General features: G+C 42.3%; 1 protein-coding gene and 1 long non-coding RNA gene across 2 annotated transcripts in view; one reads left to right on the top strand and one right to left on the bottom strand.

Annotated features, from left to right (window-relative positions):
- The window catches only part of LOC306961973, a 333958-nt gene that overhangs the window by 199663 nt on the left and 112807 nt on the right, over window positions 1-21488 (bottom strand). The window lies entirely within an intron of this gene.
- large2 (LARGE xylosyl- and glucuronyltransferase 2) overlaps window positions 1-21488 on the top strand; it is a 243606-nt gene that overhangs the window by 205065 nt on the left and 17053 nt on the right. Inside the window, exons 7-13 of the mRNA XM_079554901.1 lie at window positions 1472-1643; window positions 1763-1867; window positions 2433-2545; window positions 3591-3716; window positions 5758-5913; window positions 13946-14106; window positions 21086-21364. Of these exons, the coding sequence (XP_079411027.1) occupies window positions 1472-1643; window positions 1763-1867; window positions 2433-2545; window positions 3591-3716; window positions 5758-5913; window positions 13946-14106; window positions 21086-21364 (1112 nt within the window). The remainder of the gene's footprint in view (window positions 1-1471; window positions 1644-1762; window positions 1868-2432; window positions 2546-3590; window positions 3717-5757; window positions 5914-13945; window positions 14107-21085; window positions 21365-21488) is intronic.

Here is a 21488-nt window from a genome sequence, read left to right as displayed (position 1 = left end):
TATGACTTATTTAGAGGGATAACATCTGTTGTAAATAATCATTATTTTATTTCAGTGAACAGTGAAGAAATGTTTCCCATTGAGTAACATGGTTGGCACGGCAACAGTTTTAAATGGTTTGCTTCTATTTTCTATGCCACTTCCTGTCAGTGTTCAGTAAGTAAGTTAAACTATAAACATCACAAAAATGGTCGAACTAAAGAAAGCTGTGTACAATCTTTAGTCAAACCTTCAATGTAATTGTGTTAAATATGTTTTAGCAAAACTTGTGTCTAATGTGTCATATGCACTTTAATAAGATGATAAATGAAATGGTCCCATTTACACTTTTCCGTTTTTGGTTAAATGTCTTGCCAAGTGGCACATAAGGTGTTCCATTGGTGTGATTCTCATCCGGTGTAGCTTCAGGACCCATATTCAACATATACCACACGCTGTAGTCCACACACATGTTGTGTGTGTGTTTGCTGCGTTTTATTCTCAGCTTCCACTGTGGTGGATTGAAAGTAGCCACACTCACCAGAGCCATGTGTATAATGGACTCAGTCCATTTGTTCACAGTGTGCATCAAGTGTTTGTGATCTGTCCCACTCAGAAGATGTAGAAAAACTGCATATTATTATTGTTGTTGTGCCATTACCTTCAGTGCAATGTCTCCCTGGTGCAGTGTTAAAAGAGATTCCAGCTGTGGTAGACTTTGGATTTGGGCTTTCATTTTGACTATAAAAAAATCTTCCGTTGGCCATGACCAGACTGCATAGACGGTGACTACAAGCTTCTTCAGTTTTTTTCACTGCAGATGTTTTAAGTGAGTGAGTGAGTGAGTTCATTTCTAAAGCGCTTTTCACAGATAAAATCACAAAGTTCTGTGCAAGAGAATAGGTAAAAACAAACAATTAGAACATGTATATAGTACATCTGTAGAATTAAAGTGACACTAGTGAAAACCCATCCACCAAAAGCTTCTTTAATAAACACGTCTTCAGATCCTTTTTGAAAGAGTGGCTCAAACGCAGAGTCGGGGCAGGGCGTTCACAGTCTGTGGGCAACAGACTGAAAAGGCAGGTCCCATCGGGTCTTATAATGAGTCTTGGGGACTACAAGCAGACTTGGATATGCATAATTGCTAACCCTAAGATGGCAGATACCAGGTTAATGCCTTATTAACAAGCACCCCTTGATATAAAACCTTACCCAAGTGGCTAAACGCTTACATTAAAGTTTGCACGGCTTCATAGATGTAATATGCGAGGTGTGAGGTCTAAGGTTTGCTTTCAACAAGTTTGAAGAAAATGATCAATATACGTTTTTTGATAAAGTCAGAGACCCTGAAAAAATGATGATACTTGGTTTACAGTACCGATAACTGAACGATACAGTCCGGATAGATCTTCCCACCTTTGGATCAGTCAGGAAATGTTCCACCAACAACATTAAGCATACTGACGTTACGCTCCGTGTCTTGTTTCAGTCTGAGGTGTCGTGGATCCCGAACAAGCACTACTCTGGGATCTACGGCCTGATGAAGCTGACCCTCACCAAGGCGCTGCCCGCGGACCTGAGTCAGGTCATCGTCCTGGACACAGACATCACCTTCGCCACCGACATCGCAGAGCTGTGGGGCATCTTCAGGAAGTTCACCGGTGAGAGACGTTAACATGGAAATATGATTCTGTGTTATGTTTTGTTCAAATCTGCATAGTTTCCCTTTTATATGTGGTTTTCTGTATTAGCGTAACTGATCCCCCTCTCTGTTCCTCAGATAAGCAGGTGATCGGGCTGGTGGAGAACCAAAGCGACTGGTATCTGGGAAACCTGTGGAAGAACCATAAGCCGTGGCCTGCACTGGGACGAGGCTTCAACACAGGTGAATATAAAAAAGAAAAAAAAGAAAAATGTCAATATTTGTAACTAATGTGTCAACAAGAAAACATACATTTATACCATGATCCATCATTAAGATTTCTTTGCTGAAAATAAATGCAATTGTGCCATTTTTATGCTTGAAAGGACTTAACTTCATATGAAAACTTACAATGACAGAAAACCTGCAATACATTTTTCTTCATATTTAAGGATTTGCAATTATACATATTTATGTGGCCATACCACCTTTGCGATGCCCAATCCCGTCAGACCTTGGAAGCTAAGCAGGGAGGGGCCTGGCAGGACTTGGATGGGAATATAATACTAGCTTGCCACCACCGAGTGTGGAGTGAATGAATAGTGCAATGTAAAGCGTCTTTGAGTGTCCAGAAAAGCGCTCTATAAAAACGATACATTATTATATTATTATATCCAAATCCCAAAGCGTGTTTACAGGATTATCATTTGAAAGCCAAGACCTTCTAGTTTCTGAGATCTGTGTGAGTGAAACACAGTTTCCATCACATTTCCCATTCCTAACCCTGATCGTGGCCGTGTCTTTGTAGGGGTGATCCTGCTGTACCTGGAGCGGCTGCGGCGGATGCGCTGGGAGACGATGTGGCGGCTCACTGCGGAGAGGGAGCTGATGAGCATGCTCAGTACCTCTCTGGCCGACCAGGTCAGTCACGCCTTTCCCAAACATGCACAGAGCTCCTGTTAGTGCCAGAACGCTCGAACTTTTCTGACCCGGAGGAGATACTTCCTGGCCTCTCCTGCTGAGTGTGGCTCTACTGTATCTTTGAGGGGAGTATGTTCCAGATGACCCAGCGGCTGCATGGGTGCTCAGCACCTTTGTTTTCCATCACAGTGGCCTGTATGATCCTCTCACCAGAAACAAAACTATTGATCCTGGAGCGTTGTAGAGGCCATCGTGATGGTGCTGACCACCCACACAGCCATAGGTCACCAAAAGGTCAATTACGCACAAATTTCAAGGATTTTCTTTTTTATGCATATAAAGTTCCATAATGCACCTTTAAAGGAACTGGCCACCGTGTTTCCATGCTGAGATATGTTCTTACCCTGAGCTTAGACGAGTTGATGCGTACCTGTCTGGTCTTTGTGCGAAAAACGGTGGCCTGTTCCTTTTAAGGTGCCCACAAGATACAGTACAAGCAGTGACTATATCAGCTTTTGCCATGGACCACATTCACACATGCACTTTCAGCAGGACAAGGTTTTCAATGGATGGATGCATGGATCTATGGAAAGATGGATGGATTTTTTGTAAATATATGTACAACTTCGAGCAGGAGAGTAGCTGTCTACAGCAGTATAATGTCCTCTCCTCTCACAGTAGGAAAAAATGGGTTCCACAGCTTTATAATATTTTTATTATGTAATCTGTTACACTTCAACACAACTTTCTATTTCGCTGTACAAATTTTGCAAAGAATGCCAAGTTAAAAAAATATATATATAAATCTTTCTGTCCTGGTTCAGTGGTACATCACAGTGGTAGATTGATTGACAGATGGTTGCTTACTCCTCTGTATGGGGTCACTTCACAAAACACAGACATGCCCTCGATCTTAAACGTTTGTTCCAGACAGATTTTAAAGCAAACAGAGTCTTTTGAAGTCCAGTGTTCTCCTTGTCCATGTGATGTACAGTATGTCTCCCGTTGCATTATTAATAGTTATATTGTTTTTGTTGTTATACAGGACATCTTTAACGCCTTCATCAAGCAGAACCCAGTCCTGGTGCATCAGCTGCCCTGCTTCTGGAACGTCCAGCTGTCAGACCACACTCGATCGGAGCAGTGCTACACCGAGGTGTCTGACCTCAAGGTACTGCCACTACTACTCCTGTTCCTTCCTTCCTACTAAGGATACATTGAGACAGGAAGAAATCTGATATACAGTATATAAGGTTTTTCATATTTCTGATTGAATGTGAATTTTATTTTATCTGCTGTATGTGTCATGCACACACAGAAGTGATGGGCGGATCGATTCCATAGTATCGATATATTGATCCATCCATATCATGTGACAGGAGCTGCAAGCTTAAGTTCGGTTTGTCCTTAAAATATCAATTAGGGGTGGCTGGATTGATACCATAGTATCGATTATAGATCGATGTCAAACAGTTACTTTTTAAGTATCAATACACAGGAAATGCTCCAGTGTTAGACACTGTTTGGTCGATATTGTTAACACCTTCTCAGTGTAAATGTGAATGACACTCTTCAACTTTAACTTCAGGTCAGACACCATGAGTAACATGACACTAAATACAATCTGCTCTTTGTTTCCAGTAAAAAGGCTGAGGCCTCATTGAACTTGGTCAGTCACAGACCAACATGTGAAGAAAGAAGTCATGGAGATTCTGCTTTAGACAGAACTTCAGACTTCTAATGGATAGAAGAAAAGACTGGAAATGTGTGTTTGTTAGTAACAAGTTCAAGTAACATTTCGTATACTTGTTTTTTAAAATTAATTAATTTATGATAAATTAAACAAACAAAAACATGTTAATTATGTCCCAGTTCCTCTGAGTCGTGGTGCAGCAGGACTGTTGTGGACAGATGTTACAGAAGAAGCTCATGAGGTTCATTTCTTCAACAGTTACTAAAGTAACTATTTTCTCTAAAGTAAAAGTAGATCTACCACAGTCCTGTCCACATCTGTCATGGTTCACCATGACCCACCAGGACTCTGATGTAGAGTCATGTGTCCCAGTTCCTCTGATACAATTGACCTGCAGTTTATGCTTGTTTTATTTAAAATACATTGAATAAAGAAGATTTTCACCTCTTGAACTTGTTACTTAAAAATGAAATAAACTTAATTTCCTTTCATTCTTATATCCATCAGCAGAAGTCTGAAGTTCTGTCTAAAGCAGAATCTCCATGACTTCCTTCTTCACTGTCGGTCTGTGACTGAATAGCAATGAGGCCTCAGTCTTTTTACTGAATGCACAGAGCACATGTAGTGTCATGTTAGTGTCACTTGTGTCTGACCTAAAGTTAAATCTGAAGAGAGTAATTCACATTTACACTGAGAAGGTGTGAATCATGTAGACACCGAACAGTGTCAAATTTACACTGGAGCATTTGCTGGGTACTGGGTAAAAAGTATCTATACTTTTTGTAAATTTAAAAAAGGAGGCATGGCAGCAATTACTGTATAAACACAAAAGGACAATTTACTTCATTGTTCTGTGCCAATACGCTCCACAACAGGGTGATGGTTATTTTTGTGCTCTATATTTCGCTTCTCCTTTGTATTTCCATGGCTCAGACTGTCATGAAAAGATCATAGCGGGGAAAAAAAAAACTAATTTAGGTCGCTTTGGCCTGCGGTCTGAACGTAGCCCTGTATAATTCCTAATTCTGAGCAGTGCTTTACAGTGGTTTACGATCTCGAGGTAATACCGTTGATACTGCTGAGTTACTGCACTGCACCTTACTACTGCTGACTGCTGCGGTCCATCCCCCGGCAGCGGGCATATGCTGCGGAGCTAGTGAGGTCGCAGGGAGAGGAAGAAAAATGTTTTGACAGAGATGAAAAATGAACATCTGCTCAGGTCGGAAAGTCAAAGAAAGAAAAAGTTGCTGCTTGGCTTTCTTCTTTATATAATAACGCAGGGTTTCCCCAAGCGTTTTCAAGTCAATTTAAGGTTCAAAAAAAGAAGCGGTGTAAACCCCAAAGCCCACTGGGAGTATGGTCTTGCGCATCACAAATCATAAGAAGCAGTAGTACCCCGTGAGTCAATGCCAGGTCCAGGCTCTGTTTACGTGGCCATGGAAGTAATTCATTGCTTTATCTCAGCCAGTCAAAGCGAGCGCCCGGTGCAAAGATTAACTTGTACCCTTGTCCTGTGCAGGTGATCCACTGGAACTCTCCCAAGAAGCTGCGAGTGAAGAACAAACACGTGGAGTTCTTCCGGAACCTGTACCTGACGTTTTTGGAGTATGACGGAAACCTGCTGAGGAGAGAGCTGTTCGGGTGCCCCAGCCCCAACAGCGCCCAGAGCATCCAGGTACAAGTCCACAGAGGGTTAAAGCAGAATGTGTATCATAGGGAGAAGTCAACAGACAGACTGGGCTGTTCGAGCTAAGGACGTTTCGCCTCATGTCCGAGACGCTTCTTCACGCTCATTGGCCCAATGCACAATGTGGCGACGCTTGTTCTGCTGACCCGAAATGGTGAGCGCCAGTGGTAATTAATGTCCTATAAACACTAGCTTGAACACGGGCAAATAATCATATTTTCTAAAGATTGTGTGATCCTGGTAGATGATCACTTAAGCTGTATTTCATTTGTCCACAATAGGCCTGTGTGAATAATGTGTGTGCGTGAATGAATGGTGCTGGTCAGACTGTTGGCGCAGATGTTTGCAGTCGCGACAGCGCTTTGTCAGACTCCCCCAGGGGACACTGAAGCTACATTGAAAACCGTTTACACACACTTCGTAAAAAGGCACATTTGAATTTTTTTTCAATCTCAAACATGGAACCAGAATTAACTTTTGTTTTTCTTAGGTCAATTAGAATTTCAAAAAATATTTCTATTTGCTAAATTCCAGACGAATGACAGATAGTGCACGTAAACTTTTGGTTTTGTAAAAAGTAATAAACAATTGTGTAGAAAAAATCTAAGATTACTATACCTTTAAACAGTTTGGGAAAGCCCAGATGACGATGTCATGACCTTGGAAGCACAAGTCTGGTTCATCCTCGGGTGCAAATTCAAGACACTCAAAGGTTCAGGCTCATTGGTTAAAACCATGATGGAAATGACCAGTCATCACAGATCAGAAAGAAGGCGGGTTCTGTGTCCCATAGATGAACGTGCTGTGTCTGAAATGTGAAGATCAAGCTAAGAAAAAATGCAAAACACCTGGTGAAGATGCTGAAACTGGTAAGAGTTTGTCATTATCCAGAGTGAAACAAGTCCTGCACCGACATGGGCTGAGGGGGAACTCTGCAGGAGGAAGCTCTGACTCCAAAAGAAACATAAAAAAGCCAGATTGGAGTTTTAGAAATAAAAAGATATAAAGACTTTATTTTTTGGAGACATATCCTGTGGTCTGAACGGAAAAAAATATGAAACATTTTTGCCATAATGACCATGATCAAGTTTAGAGGAAAAAGGAGGAATTTTGCAAGCTAAGAACACCATCCCAACTGTGAAATATGGGGAGGGGGGCAGCATCATGCTGTGGGGTTATTTTGCTGTGGGAGGGGCTGGTGCACTTCACAAAATAGATGACATCATGAAGAAAGAACACTTACATATTAAATATTGACGCCACATCTCAAGACATCAGCCGGGAAGTCACAGCTTGGGCTCACATGGGTCTTCCAAATGCACAAAGTGAGCACAAAGTCCTGATCTCCATCCAGTTGAAAATGTATTGGCAGAGCTGAAAAGGCATAGGCACGCAAGGTGGCCTACAAATGTGTCAGTTCTGTTTGGAGGCACTAGCAGAATGTAGAAGAAGACCAGCGCTGGCCCTCGCACCTCCCTCACCCGTTTATTATAATAGATACATGCCCTCACCTCACAGCACACACCCCCAACAGAAGATGCTGCAACAGTTAGCGGCTAAGAGTTTAGCATTATGACAGAAGTTGACAAAAATATGGTGAACTGATAAACATCTGACCGACCTGCTCTGATGCGATGTCTTTTTGAAATGTTTTCATCAGTCGGTGGAGCAGAGCAGAGTTCACTGCTCCACCGACTGATAAAAACATTTCAAAAAGACATCGCTTAAGGCAGCTTTAAAACCAATCCCCAATTTTGATTAGATGAGTGTGAAGAAGCTTCTCTGATAAGAGGTTAAACATTCTCTTTGAAAATCTTCTGCGTTTGAAATTTCCTTGACGACTGAGCGGGGATAGTTGCAAAACAGTAAGCGCAGGTTGTCCAAGCGGATAGAGCGATGCTGAGGTTAAAGCGGATTATTTTTGGCCACACGATCGTTTTTGCTTTTAGGACTTCAGGCTTAATCAAGTTCTTGGTCATTTTTACTCCTCCTGAAGGGACTCCATACGCCGCTTCTTTGGCCGCAGCCGCCGTGGTGCCATTAAAGGCCTGCTCCGGTGCCAGCTCCTGCGACCTCAGCGCCCCCACCCCTGGAGAAACGCGCCCTGTTGGTTTTGGCCCGTGACCAGCGCTCCATGTTTGAACTCATTTATTTTCTCTGCGAATGCACTTTAGCTCCAACTTCGGAAACAAAGTTGGCGCGGCGCCCGGCAGGTGTCTGATGGCTCCTGATGAATGGAAATTACAGCCTCTTTACAGACTGAGCGCTAATGCTAATGATGCTAACGATGCTACAGAGCGTGTACAGAGAGCAGAGGTGGCACTAATGACTTACTCCGTAACGGTCCCTCGACTTGTTAAACGGCTTAAAGAGGACTTTCTTCACAGCTTTCAGCATTTCATGTTGAAAAAGACCTAAATGTTCATTTGTCTGTCTGGAATCTTGTGTTTGTGCCGTTTCATTTTCCTTTTTGTCATTGCATTTATTTATTTGAATGAGTCAATGGAAATGAATGGACAGGCAACCAGTGCTGTAAATATGCCGGATTTAGCTCAGAGCTCATTTCCATCCGCAGTCCCATGAGGTGAAAACATACCACCCACACAGAACTTATTACTAATGAAGAAGTATATGTCTGTGTACTAAATGGCACAGTGGTCACAAATTAGCTGATGTTCTGTTAAAGGAACAGGCCACCCTTTTTCTATACTGAGACATGTTCTTACTTGAGCTTAGACGAGTTAATACGTACCCGTCTTGTCTGTGTGCGTGCCCTCAGTCGTGCACAATGACCAAAGATGTTGTTAGCATTTGGCCTCTCCCAGTATATTCCTATAGCTCCAAACGGGGGGTGAAGTTAGAAGATACCACGCTCTTCCACTGGCACAAAGACCAGACAGGTACATATCAAGTCGTCTAAGCTCACGTAAGAACATATCTAAGTATGGAAAAAACGGTGGCCTGTTCCTTTAAGGTTTTTATGAATTTATTTGATCTTTATTTAACCAGGATAGTCCCACTGAGATTTAGAAACTCATTTTCAGGGGAGTCCTGGGCCCAGAGGGGAACCAATTTTACCTGTTAGTACCCAGGGGAAACCGGCACAGACATGAGGGGAACGTGCAAACTCCACACAGAAAGGCCCCGTCCAGGTCGGGCCCTTCCTGCTGTGAGGCATCCAGTTGTTAAACCTATTTACAGTTTTATGAAATGGTTGCACAAACTGGCTTCATTGGTTGTGTCACTTTAAATCTTGTCATCTGTCGATGACAGTACGCTCCTAATTTTGCCTGGTCAGCCAGACTGCAAGCTTTCCCAATCCTTCAGAGAGACGTGAAGTCTGCTGTTTTCTCTGTGAGTTCAAAAACGGAAGCACAGTTTTTTTCTGACAGTGCCTTAAAGGAACAGACCACCGTTTTTCCGTACTGAGATATGTTCTTACCTGAGATTAGACGAGTCGATATGTACCTGTCTGGTCTTTGTGCCCGTGGAAGAGCGTGGTAGCTTCCAACTTCTCCCCCGTTTGGAGCTATAGGAATATACTGGGAGAGGCCAAATGCTAACAACATCTTTGGTCTTTGTGTGTGCGCTCAGTCACGCAAAACAACCAAACAGGTACACATCAACTCGTCTAAGCTCAGGTAAGAACATATCTCAGTATGGAAAAACAGCGGCCTGTTCCTTTTTAAGTATATATTTTGTCCAGTCATTAGTTGAAAACCAGATAAAAAGTGGGGACAATTCATCTAACTTATGCTTATATAAGTTAGAATAGAACAGAATACCTTTATTGTAAATGGTAAGTGGGTCTCAACTTGTAAAGCACTTTTCCACCTACATTTGGCACTCACAGCGTCACCAGTGTACGCAGACACTGGAGGCAAGGAGGGTGAAGTGTATTGCCCAAGGAAACAACAACAGTGTACACCTACAGCGGCCGGGATTCGAACCCCCTGACCTTCCAATCACGGGACGACCCGCTCTACCATCTGTGCCACTGCCGCTCTTGTCTACCATGTGCGATGATGACAAAAACGTGTCTTTGGCTTGCTCATACAGTCACAGTACATTTGCCCAGCAGCAGATTTACCTCATCAATGCAAAAGGAATGGAACAGACTGAGCAGCGCTAGGGGTTACGACTCTCTGATGGCACGGGGAAAAAATAATTCCTACACACATTTTATTTGGCACAAGGAAGTCTGTATCTCTGCCCTGATGGAAGGAGCTCAAAGTGGGACAGTGGATGGATATCGTCATCTGTGATCTTATGACAGAGACGAGGCACCGCTTTTACCGCCCTGGTTTACAGCTCTGCCCAGTTTAGCTTTGTTTTTGACAGTTAAGTGGCCAAACCAAGTGCCTTTGTTGAACATCGGTACACTCTCAATTACGGACCGATAAACCCTTGTGGTCACTGCCTTCAAAACCTCTCAGCTGCCACAGCAGGAAGAGCGTTTGCTTTCTTGTGAATACAGTCAACACATGCTCATTAAATGCGACAGAATTGTCCAAAGTTGTTACTGAATACTTGAATGAGTCCACTCGCTCTACTTCCTATAGGAGTAGCCCGGCCAGCTAGCCTCTTGTGCTTTCTGTTCAAGAGCAGGAGAGTCCATCTAACATTACATTTTTAAAACTTCAGTCAGTTTATTTTTATGGAAAGAGCCAGAAGTCCCAGAAATGTTAGCGGTTTTCCTGAGTTCTACCTGTACATGTGGACAATTCAATGATAATGTTTACCGCGTATCCACCACCTTAAAGGGACTATACAGAGTTTAAAAATGTTAAAATTAAGTATTTTCCTCCCCTTACAGGATCCAGCCATGTCCTAATGTGTAGAATGAGCCCAGACCGGTTCACCACAACTGCCTCTAAAATCCTGAACTGTCTCTCAAAAAGGTGTTACTTCGGGTCTGAAGTGCCGTCATGCACAAGCTTAATATAGAAGGTGCAGTTACACATGTGACCTGAGGTGGCAGTAGTGAGTATAAAATGGCCAACCTGCATCTAGCTCCTTTTAACAGAGTACATTTTCTCCAGTTGGACTTTAACCAAATCTAAGGCCCTGTCCATACGAAGTCAAGCTGAGGACCAAACACAAAGATATTTGATCAATCCAGTGTATCGTCCATACGAGCCCGGCGTTTTATGTGTCTTATCACCTCTATGCTGATGATATTCAACTGTACTTTTCCTTTAAGGAGTCAGAGATGCACAGACTGTCAGAGTTAATGGATTGTCTTTCAAGTGTAAAGTCGTGGCTTTGTGAAAACTGCCTTCAGCTAAATTCTAAAAAGACTGAGACTTTGATAATTGCCCCAGAGCAGAAAATCCCCTCGATTGTAAACCACCTTGGTTCTCTGGGCTCCTCGGTTCAGTCGAGCATCAGAAATCTTGGCGTTTGGTTTGACCAGTCTTTGTCTCTTGACAGCCACTCGGGGCAAAATGTTTTTTCCATTTGAGAAACATTGCCAAGTTGAGGCCAATTTTATCCAACTCTGATCTAGAATTGGTGATTCAAGCTTTTATCTCATCTCGTTGTTGTATCTCCCTATTACTTGTTTAACAAACCTGCTTTGAATCGTCTTCAAATGGTTCAAAATGCTGCAGCGCGGCTTTGAACAGGATCTAGCAGACGGTCACACATTACTCCCATTTTATCCTCGCTGCATTGGCTCCCCATCAAATTAAGAATTGAATTTAAAATTTTAGTTTTGACTTTTAGAGCGCTGCATGGTCAGGCTCCCAAATATGTATCTGACCTGCTGTGCCCTTACTCCTCGGGTCGCACCCTTAGGTCCTCGAGCCAGAACCTCCTCACTGTCCCAAGAACCCACTTTAAAACCAGAGGTGATCTGTCCTTTGAAGCCGTTGCTCCTAAATTGTGGAATGATCTTTCTTTGTCGCTACGTACAGCCGACTCTGTTGATTCCTTCAAAAAGCAGCTGAAGACGCTGCTTTTCAGACGAGCTTTTAGTTGACAAGGCTGTGATTGTTCCTATGTAAATGATGTCATGTTTTCTTTGATCCTTTGTGAAGCACTTTGTGATTTTATCTGTGAGAGGTGCTATATAAATAAAGTTTCTTCTTCTTCTTCTTGGGGGTCTGTAAACGAACATTTTCCAAACTAGCTCCCAGAGTGGAAAGATCTCAAAACGCCGTTTACGTGGCGCCGTTGTTACGACGTCTGCGCAACTTTTACTAAAACGATGACATCACAGCAGAGTGGTGTCTGTGATTTAGATTTTTATAAATCCGTAGCAATTAATGATTTCCCCTGGGTTTGTGGAAGTGAACCGCCTTCGCTCCCATTTTCTGCCTCACCCTTCCCTGTCCTCCCTGTCCTCTGTCCCGTCCAGTCTTTTGTCATTGTATTTGCCTGAGATTCCTAATGTTCTTTGTACAGTATATTTGAATGTGTATCTTGTGGTCCCATTGTTCCTTGTCCTGCAGTCGTTCTGTTCCTGTACTGTCTTGTGACTTTGTTGTGTGTCATTGTTAAATGTTCAATGTGAAGTTTCACATCAGCCTGTCTAGGGACAACAGATGGAAATTAGCCTATGGCTAAAATCTGACATATTTACATATTTTATATGTTCATTAATATGTACTGTCCCTACTTAAATAAATAAATAAATAAATAAATAAAAATCCATAATCTACTGACCTTAGAATGAGTTTTTGGATCTATGATGGTTTTACTCTGCTCCTCTTTGCTCCACTGGAGTCCACAAGCCACAGGTGACAAGTCAGTCTGTGTTTTTGGACTGACAGTAAAAGTCCGGTCCATGACAGGTTTTTCTGCTTTAGTCCCGTTACGTCTGAAGAATAAACTCTCCTCCTCGTCTCTTCTGTAGATCCTAAATCCTTGAATCAGTTTCATTTTCACTGTTTACATTCCACAAAACCTTCCTGCGCATGCGCCCTCTACATCTTGTTCTATTATCTGTGTTAGGGTCACAGCGCCTCACACAGGCCTGGAAGATGAATTGCGCCGTTTTCACAGACCTGAGTCGACCCATGTGGACCAATGGCCGCTGGCTGCTCTGCTTTATGCCCACAACACTGGAGGCCGACATTGCTGTGGTACCTCCATATCGCTGCTGGTCCCCCATTGAAAAGCATTGGACTTTAGACACGTTAAAAACAACTTTAAAGCCTGGTCCCAATTTTTTTGGCACTATCTAGAGCTAGATATTCCTCCTGTGCAAACGCTGGGTTAGTTACAATTAAGGGGACCAGGCTGGTTTTAAGAAGAATTTTTGAAATCTCTTACTTAATGAGGGTCGGACTGTTAGCATTGGAGCTGCGCGAGCAACACGCCACGCAAGGGCCGAGTCTACAGTGAAGATCCCGCCCTTATGTCCTTTTTAGGAACATGCTTCGTCAGAGCTGGGGAGGGGGAGTCTGTAAATCCGCCATGAATTCCCCCACGAGCGTGGTCATTATGGTAAACGGGGAGGAGTGCGGAGAAGCTGTCCATTATATATACAGTCTATGATGTGGAGGCACACATTTACTGAGCTGGCTTCGTGCTTACAAAGAAAGTTTATGAAAAGCTTCCTGACAAAGCGTCAACATAGCGACAAAAACGAGACAAAAAGATGCAGGCAACAAAAAAGGATGAAGAAGAAAAATGTCAAAAAATCCACAAAAGAGCTACAAAAAAGTGGCACAAAAAAAGCGATGAAATAAACAAACGTCAAAGAAGTGACATCAGCGCGAGGAAAAAGATCAGTTGAGATCCGTTTTGTAGGCCTTGGCTTCCAAATGAGGCGTGACACTGGCCTGTAGGCTGTAAGAAGCTTTTCGATTTATGTAGCGCCGTACTGGAAGAAATGCCCTCACGGCGGGGGTTAAGAATTTGACACCACTGCTAAAGAAAAGACGGAGAAATTGTGCCACGTTTTTGTTTCATTCACACAGGCTCAACATCGATATTTAAAAGTTGTGTATTTTTGAAACCAGTTCGACACATGTTTTCACTCGTCCGCTCACATTGTCCTGTGTCCCCTCAGCTGCAGTCGGCTCTGGAGCAGCTGGACGAGGACGACCAGTGCTACGACTTCAGGAGGGAGCGCCTCACGGTCCACAGGGTGCACCTGTACTTCCTCCAGTACGAGTACCCGCAGACGGACGACACCGACGTCACCCTGGTGGCCCAGCTCTCCATGGACAGGTACGAGCCATTGAAGCTGTCTTTTCCTCTTCCCAATAACCTCTGACCTCGAGGATAAACGCCTGACGAGGTTAGCTAACCCTCGTGTGGCCCTTAACCTGTTAAAGCATTGAAATATTATTTTTGGTCTCAGATCTTGGCGTTTGGTCACATTTGAGCCCAACCCACTCTGAGTCTCTGTGATCTGATTGGCTTCAGAGTTACACTGTAGGTCAGACACCGTGAGTCACAGTAACATGATGCTAAATAGTGAGCTCTTTATTGTCAGGATAAAGGCTCAGGCCTCATTGCTCTTCAAGTGAAGAAAGAAGTCATGGAGATTCTGCTTGAGCACATTACACTTCTGCTGGATGCAACATTAAAAGATTGAAATTCAAGCATTTCTTTATAATAAGTGTGAAAAATCCTGTATATAAATTACAATATTGGTTAAGTGGTGGTGCAGCAGGACTGATGTGGACAGATGTTACAGAAGAAGCTCATGAGGTTCATTTCTTCAACAGTTACCATGGTAGATCTACTTTTACTTTGGAGAAAATAGTTACTACAGTCCTGTCCACATCCGTCATGGTCCACCAACTGGAAAAAACATGACTCTACATCAGATAATATATATGGATATTTTTTAACCTTTGAAAGCATCAATTGTGTGATTTAGAAATAAGAATTCAGAAATAATCAGAGTTTAATTAGAATTCTCACTTCATTCTTAATTTATTTACTACATAGAGTTCTCAGCAGAAGTCTGACGTTCTGTCTAAAGCAGAAGCTCCATGACTTCCTTCTTCATTTCTCAGTCTGTTTCAAGTAAAAAGGCTGAGACCTCTTTGCTCTTCAGTGACAAAGAGATCACTGTATTTAGCGTCATGTTACTGTGACTCATCGTGTTTGACCTAAAGTCTAACTCTGACGAAAGACAATTCACATTTACACTGAGAAAGTTGGAAGGGCGCCCCCTTATGTCACCTTGCATCCAAATGCCCGGAACATAACAGCGGGTCAAAATGACCGAAGGCCCCACGGAGGCTAAAGCTCAGTGTGTAAACAGGCCGGTCTATGTGATAAAACTCTCCGGGGCAGAAAGGAGGTCCCAGCACAACACGGGTCTCTTGACAGACTCCAGCTTTAACGCTCTGTCGCCTTGATGCGGTTGTATCTCGTCTGTATCTCAGGCTTTTTATTGCGTTATTTATGAGACCGCTCCGTTTGTTTGTCGTTGTGTGACTGTTTTTTATTTGTTTGGTTGGTTTTGGAGACTGCTCTAATGCTGCGTTCCATTCGTCCTCCCAACTCAGAGCAGGGAAACTTCTTTTTTTTTTTTTTTTTTTCAGTGTTCCAGTCGTCATGTTTGGAATTTTAAAGACAGGGAGACAAATACAAAGAATTTAAGGCGAGACGCTGCAGGTGAAAACATTGATTTTTTCTCAGGCAGTAGTCAATGTGGAGATTTTTTGCTAGTTTTCTCCCATAACATTTTAGTTTTCATGTCAGAAAACTAAGATACTTCGCAAAGATGGCTTTCCCTTGTTCATTCATTCACAGATAGCGACATATTTTACTTCCATGTGTGCTGCAAAGGTTTTTTTTTTTACTATATTTTTCTCTTATGGTTAACTTATTCAAAAACTAAACTAGATCCAAAATCCCCTCTGAAAAATCTAATATGCAAACACAATAAAAACATAAACATAAAGAGAGATTCTGTCTCTGAAAATATAGACATTTTGACCATTTTCTTTTTTTTATATGAAAACATAAAATGACATAAAACTTGCAATACATTTTGCAGTAATCTACAGCAGAAGTTTCAAATTGATATCTCTAATTGCCTCTGAGGCCTCATGGCTCTTCAGTCACACACTGAGAAAAGAGAAAGGAAGTCATGGAGATACTGCGTTACAACACTACACGTCTGCTGAATGTAACAATAAAAGATTGAAATTCCAGTATTTCTCAGTAATAGGTGTGAAAGTCCTGATTTTTTGTGTGATTTAAATGTCAGTTGATTATTAATTACTCTCATTCTACAAAATCAAACCCTTGCTGTAGAATCATGTTTGTCCCAGTTCCTTTGAGTCGTGGTGCAGCAGGACTGATGTGGACTGAAGTAAAAGTAGATCTACCACAGTCCTGTCCACATCTGTCATGGTCCACCAGGACCCACCACGACTCAGAGGAACTGGGACACACATGACTCTCCAGCAGCTACAAATGACATGGTTTTTATTTTTGTATTTTTTTTTACAATGAGTAAATAATAATTAACTAATATTTTAATTATATACAGGATTTACACATATTTTCCTTTTTGTAATTCTAATACTTTTTTTCCATATATTATATGTTTTTACGACAGTTGAGGTTCAGAATATGATATGACTCCTATGGAAGAAGTATGAAGTTCTGTCTAAAGCAGAATCTCCATGACTTCCTTCTTCACACTCTCATTGCTCTTTAGTCTGTGACTAAAGAGCAATGAGGCCTCAGCCTTTTTACCTGAAAGAAAGGGAACATTGTATTTAGTTTCATGTTACTGTCACTCATGGTATCGGAACTAAAGTCTTACTCTGAAGAAAGTCAATTCACATTTACACTGAGACGGTTACATTTCTAATCTACTAAATCATTTTACAAATCAGTTAAAGAACACAGTGTGTGCTTGATGTCATTAGTGTCCCGCAGTGAACGTTAGCAACGTTAGCATCACAAAGCAAACAGTCCACTTATAACCATTGAGGCTCAACTCCAGTGTAGGGATTGAATGATAGACAGTGAGTGGGCACTTCAGGACGACACAAGAAAAGTTAAAATTGTACTCGGGCAATTTTATTAATCGCTAACACCGTACGTCGCCATGTTGTTTTCCCCAACTCGGTGTATGTGAGGCTCGTCTGACTTTCCCAGTGGGAAATCCGACATCTGGAGGGGGGGTTATTTTAAACTGCGTGGTCAGTAATTCTGACTAATTGAACACACGATTAATCAAAATACTCTTGTGGGAGAAATAAAGTTATCTGTATCTGTTAACCCTAAAAAAGCAGGACCTTCAGAGGAGCATTAGCAGGTTATTGGATGAGCCCTGATTCAAAACATACAGTAGCTGAACAGATTACTGCAAGTAAGGTTTTGTAAATATGTCACGGCATACTTTGCACTTCCCCCGTGTTGCTGCTGCGTTGCGAACAAGTTTGGATAAAAGTGCAAACACCTGCCCACACAGCTCCACATCATTCAGTGTGATTCTCCTTTGGATTTGAGGCAGACGTAATTCAGCAGCAACTGCCGGAATCCAAGCAAAACTAAGCATGCAGGAGTGCTAGACTGGGGTCTCTTTGTTGCTCCTCAGTACAGGAATCAGCATAACACCTTAAAAAAAAGAAAGATAGGAAACTGAGGCAAAGAAAGAAAATAGGTTACATTTCTTCTATAACCTCGAAGTATTATTGAAAAAGTACAAAATGGACCTTTAGCAGTTTTTATTTTATGACATTTGTCGACGTCGTGTCCCACATGGTATCCATATTTGTCATATAACACACATGTTACAAAACTTCAGAGCCCCTTTTCTCCAAATCAGGTTTTCAATCCACTGTTGCAACAACATCTCCACATTCGTAGCACAGTTTCATACAACAAACTTTCCAATCTTCTTTGGAGGGATTTTTCTCGATAGCTAATTTTTGAGTTTTGAACCAAAAACACAAGGCAAAATTGGACTTTTTACCAAAGGCCTGCTGGCTAATTGTTAGAGTCGGAGAAGACTGTGGGAACCCAGGGTGCTGAAGCTTCTGCAGCACCCTCTGGTGGATAGTTTGTGTATTTCAAGCATTTCTTATTAAATAAGAAATAAATATAGAAAAGCGTGTGTCGGGGCAATCTGGCCCCTCAGCATAATACGTTCCCACAGCTCTGGAGTCGGGACGTCTCCCGGTGGGCCACGGTGCTTTTGGGCCGTCAGAATTTAATACTGAATTCCTAACAGACTCTCAGTTGTGCTGTTCTAGGCCTAAAGGCTTTAACTGCAGCAGGAGCCTGGGCTGTTCCAGATATAAATGAAGTTACACAAGCAAATAATGACTGATGATCAAAATCAGAAAGAACTTTAGCGTCACACTTTTCATTTATTGTGGCAGGAAGATCCTATTTAACATTGAACTAACTGGTGATGTTTAAGTGGAACACCCCTCTGCTTTAATTCAATTTGGTCCAATCCAGCGGAGACAGAAGAAGAAGGGAAGGGGAAAATGTACGTGAAAGGCATTAGCGTTCAATGTAGAAAAAGTTAACAAATAATAAATATTTTTATCTCCATGACTTGGTGCTGACTGTGGAGTTGTATCAGGCTCAGACTGTGGCCCATGTGAAAAGAGAAGTTGGTAGAAAATTGTGATAATTGAACCTTCAGTTTCCTTTTACAAAGCCAGCACACTGTAGTTTGGCTACAACTCCATGGACACTTGGGTCGGTCTAAATCATTACATTCCCGGGCCAGAATAAGGTCCCAGCCCGGCCATACTTTCAACATATTTTTTTTCCCACTATAAAAACTAAACAAGATCCAAAATGCCCTGAACAAATCTTTGTAACTAATACAGTATATAGTGACACAGCATAAAGCAGAAGCAGAGATTATTGCACGTAGTTTTGCAAAGAGGTTGTTGCACATGTTACTTTGCAGTAGTTACTCGACATCAACACTTTCATATTGATATCTCTAAATGTATTTTGCTTCCCTGTTCACCTGCAGCGTCTCGCCTTAAGCCAGCTCTTAGTCTAAATATATAGGCTTCCAACGATCAGTGTGTGTCCTCTGCTTTGAACAATGTGCTCTTCAGAGGCGGGTCTGTGGAGAAGTGCCCCTTTTACAAACTCCTCCAGTAACGTCACGCACTCTGTCTACAGCATGAAACGCAGATTGCTTTGGAAACACTGGAGCTGTGCCATTCGCTACAATCAACAGCGGAATGAATGAGCTTCGTGCTGCTGTAAAATGAATAGTAAAAGGACAAGGCGCACCGCTCTCTCTCTCTCTCTCACGGCTGATTTTCACTGTGCCTGCCCAAATCCTTGGACAAACAATAGTAATACGGAGGAGGCTAAAGGACACCTGTGCCCGAGGAGCGGGGACGGACTGACTGCGGTGACCGTGAGAGACGCAGCGGCAGGGAGGACTCGGGAGAACAGCTCGCAAAACGCCTTCCCACAGTGTAGGGATTCAGGGGAATTTGGAATAATAATGCACCAACCAAACAACAACAAATAAAGGCTTCTGTTTGTGTAGAGCATTTTTCCATATGTACATTTTGTATTCTAAATTTGAATGTGAATACAATATACAAAATCATCTTTTTGCTCGACAGGGAGTGGGGAAAAGTAACACTGTGTATCCCACCCCTTACACTTCTTATACCATTCCCTAGGGCCTGAAAGGCACTACCAGGGGCATCCAAAGCTTGTCTACAAAATAAGTACATACAAGAACAGGAAGGGAAAAATGAATACATTTGCTAAAACGTACTGCTACATGCTTTAAGGGGAGACACTACAGGCAAAACTAAATTTTTTCAGTTTTCAGGTTTTGGGCCAAATTGGTCTCTGAACATACAGGCTTTCACCTGGTAACAGAAAATATGCCTAATCTTCACAATAACATGTTTAAATATTGCACTGATTCAATGCCTTGGACTGAACAATATTTGGAAGATTTTTTCAGAGGGATTTTTTATTATTTAGTCCCTAGCCCCATTTATTGAGTTTTTAATGCCAAAAAATAAGGAAAAAATTAAATATTTACAAATGTTTACACTATAAAACAGCTTATTTTAAAACTAAACAAGAAATCCAAAATCCCCTCTGAGAAAGTCTTGGTAACTCATTCATCAATAAAATGAAACCATAAATTTGAATGTAGCTCTATCCATTATTCAGATTTCGTCGTCGAAAGATGGGGAATTTGGGGCATTTTTAGGCATAAAACACCTTGTTCTTATATGAAAAGATGAAATGACAAAAAAATTGCAATGCATTTTTTTTCTCACATTTATGCCAGTGATCGACAGCAAAAGTTTCAAATTGATATCTGTAAATATACATTTTTTCCCTATTCACCTGCAGTGTCTCGCCTTAAGCCTACAGTCATTGCTTTTAATGTTATTTTATTTGTAAAATAATGAGAAAATTCCTTTGCATAGAGTCAATTATCATCATTGGGGGCCCTGAGAGAATTTCAGATCTATAAGGGGGCTGCGATGTCCCGGATTTTGGGAATGGTTTACTTATTTAATCTTCACAATCAGGTTTTTAATTATTGCTCTGTACTGATTCAGTCAGGGCCGCTGCAAGCCAGTTTGGTGCCCTGAGTGGAAATGTTTGATGGTGACCCACCACCTTCCAAATAAAAGAGGTGCAGAGAGGAGGGGGAGCTCATCAAGATTAAACACACTCTGAAAAATATTAGTTGTAGAATTAAATTAATTGCATTTAGATGTTGTAGTTTAATAGTTGGTGCCCCCTCCCCCCAGAACCTGACTGTCTCTGCTCCGCCCCTGCAGCCTGGCACACTTCGGTTCAGACTTGTCTTCTCTCTCTTCGTCTTCTCTCTCTTCGCCTTCCCCTCTGTCTTTTTTAACAGACTCCACATAACACTACATGATGCAAATGTTTGGCAGGACATCTGAACTCAAGCTTGCAGCGAATTGACTACATCTGTGTGAACGAGCCGTGCGTGAAGTCTCCTAGGAAGCGGAGGCACCAGATTTATTCTTTCTGCTGAGAATTATGTGTGAAATGATCGGTTTTCTGATAATGCCTTATTCTCACATTGGTGCATGTCAAATTTAGATCTGTGCTAATCTTTGTAACTAACATTGTTCCCCTCTTCACCTGCAGTGACTCACCATAGGTCAATCATTTGAGTACTTCCTCCGCTGTTGTGTCCGGACTGTGGACTGTCCCGCTCACCGACTCTCTTCCGTCACAGGCTGCAGATGCTGGAGGCCATCTGCAAACACTGGGAGGGCCCCATCAGCCTGGCCCTGTACATGTCGGACGCGGAGGCGCAGCAGTTCCTCCGCTACGCCCAGGCCTCGGAGGTGCTCAAGAACCGCAAGAACGTGGGCTACCACATCGTGTACCGCGAGGGCCAGTTCTACCCGGTCAACCTGCTGCGCAACGTGGCCCTGCGCAACGCCCCCACGCCGTACGTCTTCCTCACCGACGTGGACTTCCTGCCCATGTACGGACTCTACGACTACCTCAGGTAACACGCCAACCTATTCTCTTTTCATTTAAAGCCATACCGCGGAACATCTGCTACATCCACTAAATTCCTATGTTTTTGAAGCAAGCCATTATTAGGCTGAAAAATCTAAATAAACCCATCA

This window comes from Gobius niger (genome assembly GCF_951799975.1).
Source record: "Gobius niger genome assembly, chromosome: 4".
In the NCBI taxonomy this organism is placed as follows: Eukaryota; Metazoa; Chordata; class Actinopteri; order Gobiiformes; family Gobiidae; genus Gobius; species Gobius niger.
Note: the sequence above shows the minus strand (reverse complement) of the source record. Positions and strands in the feature narration are given on the sequence as shown.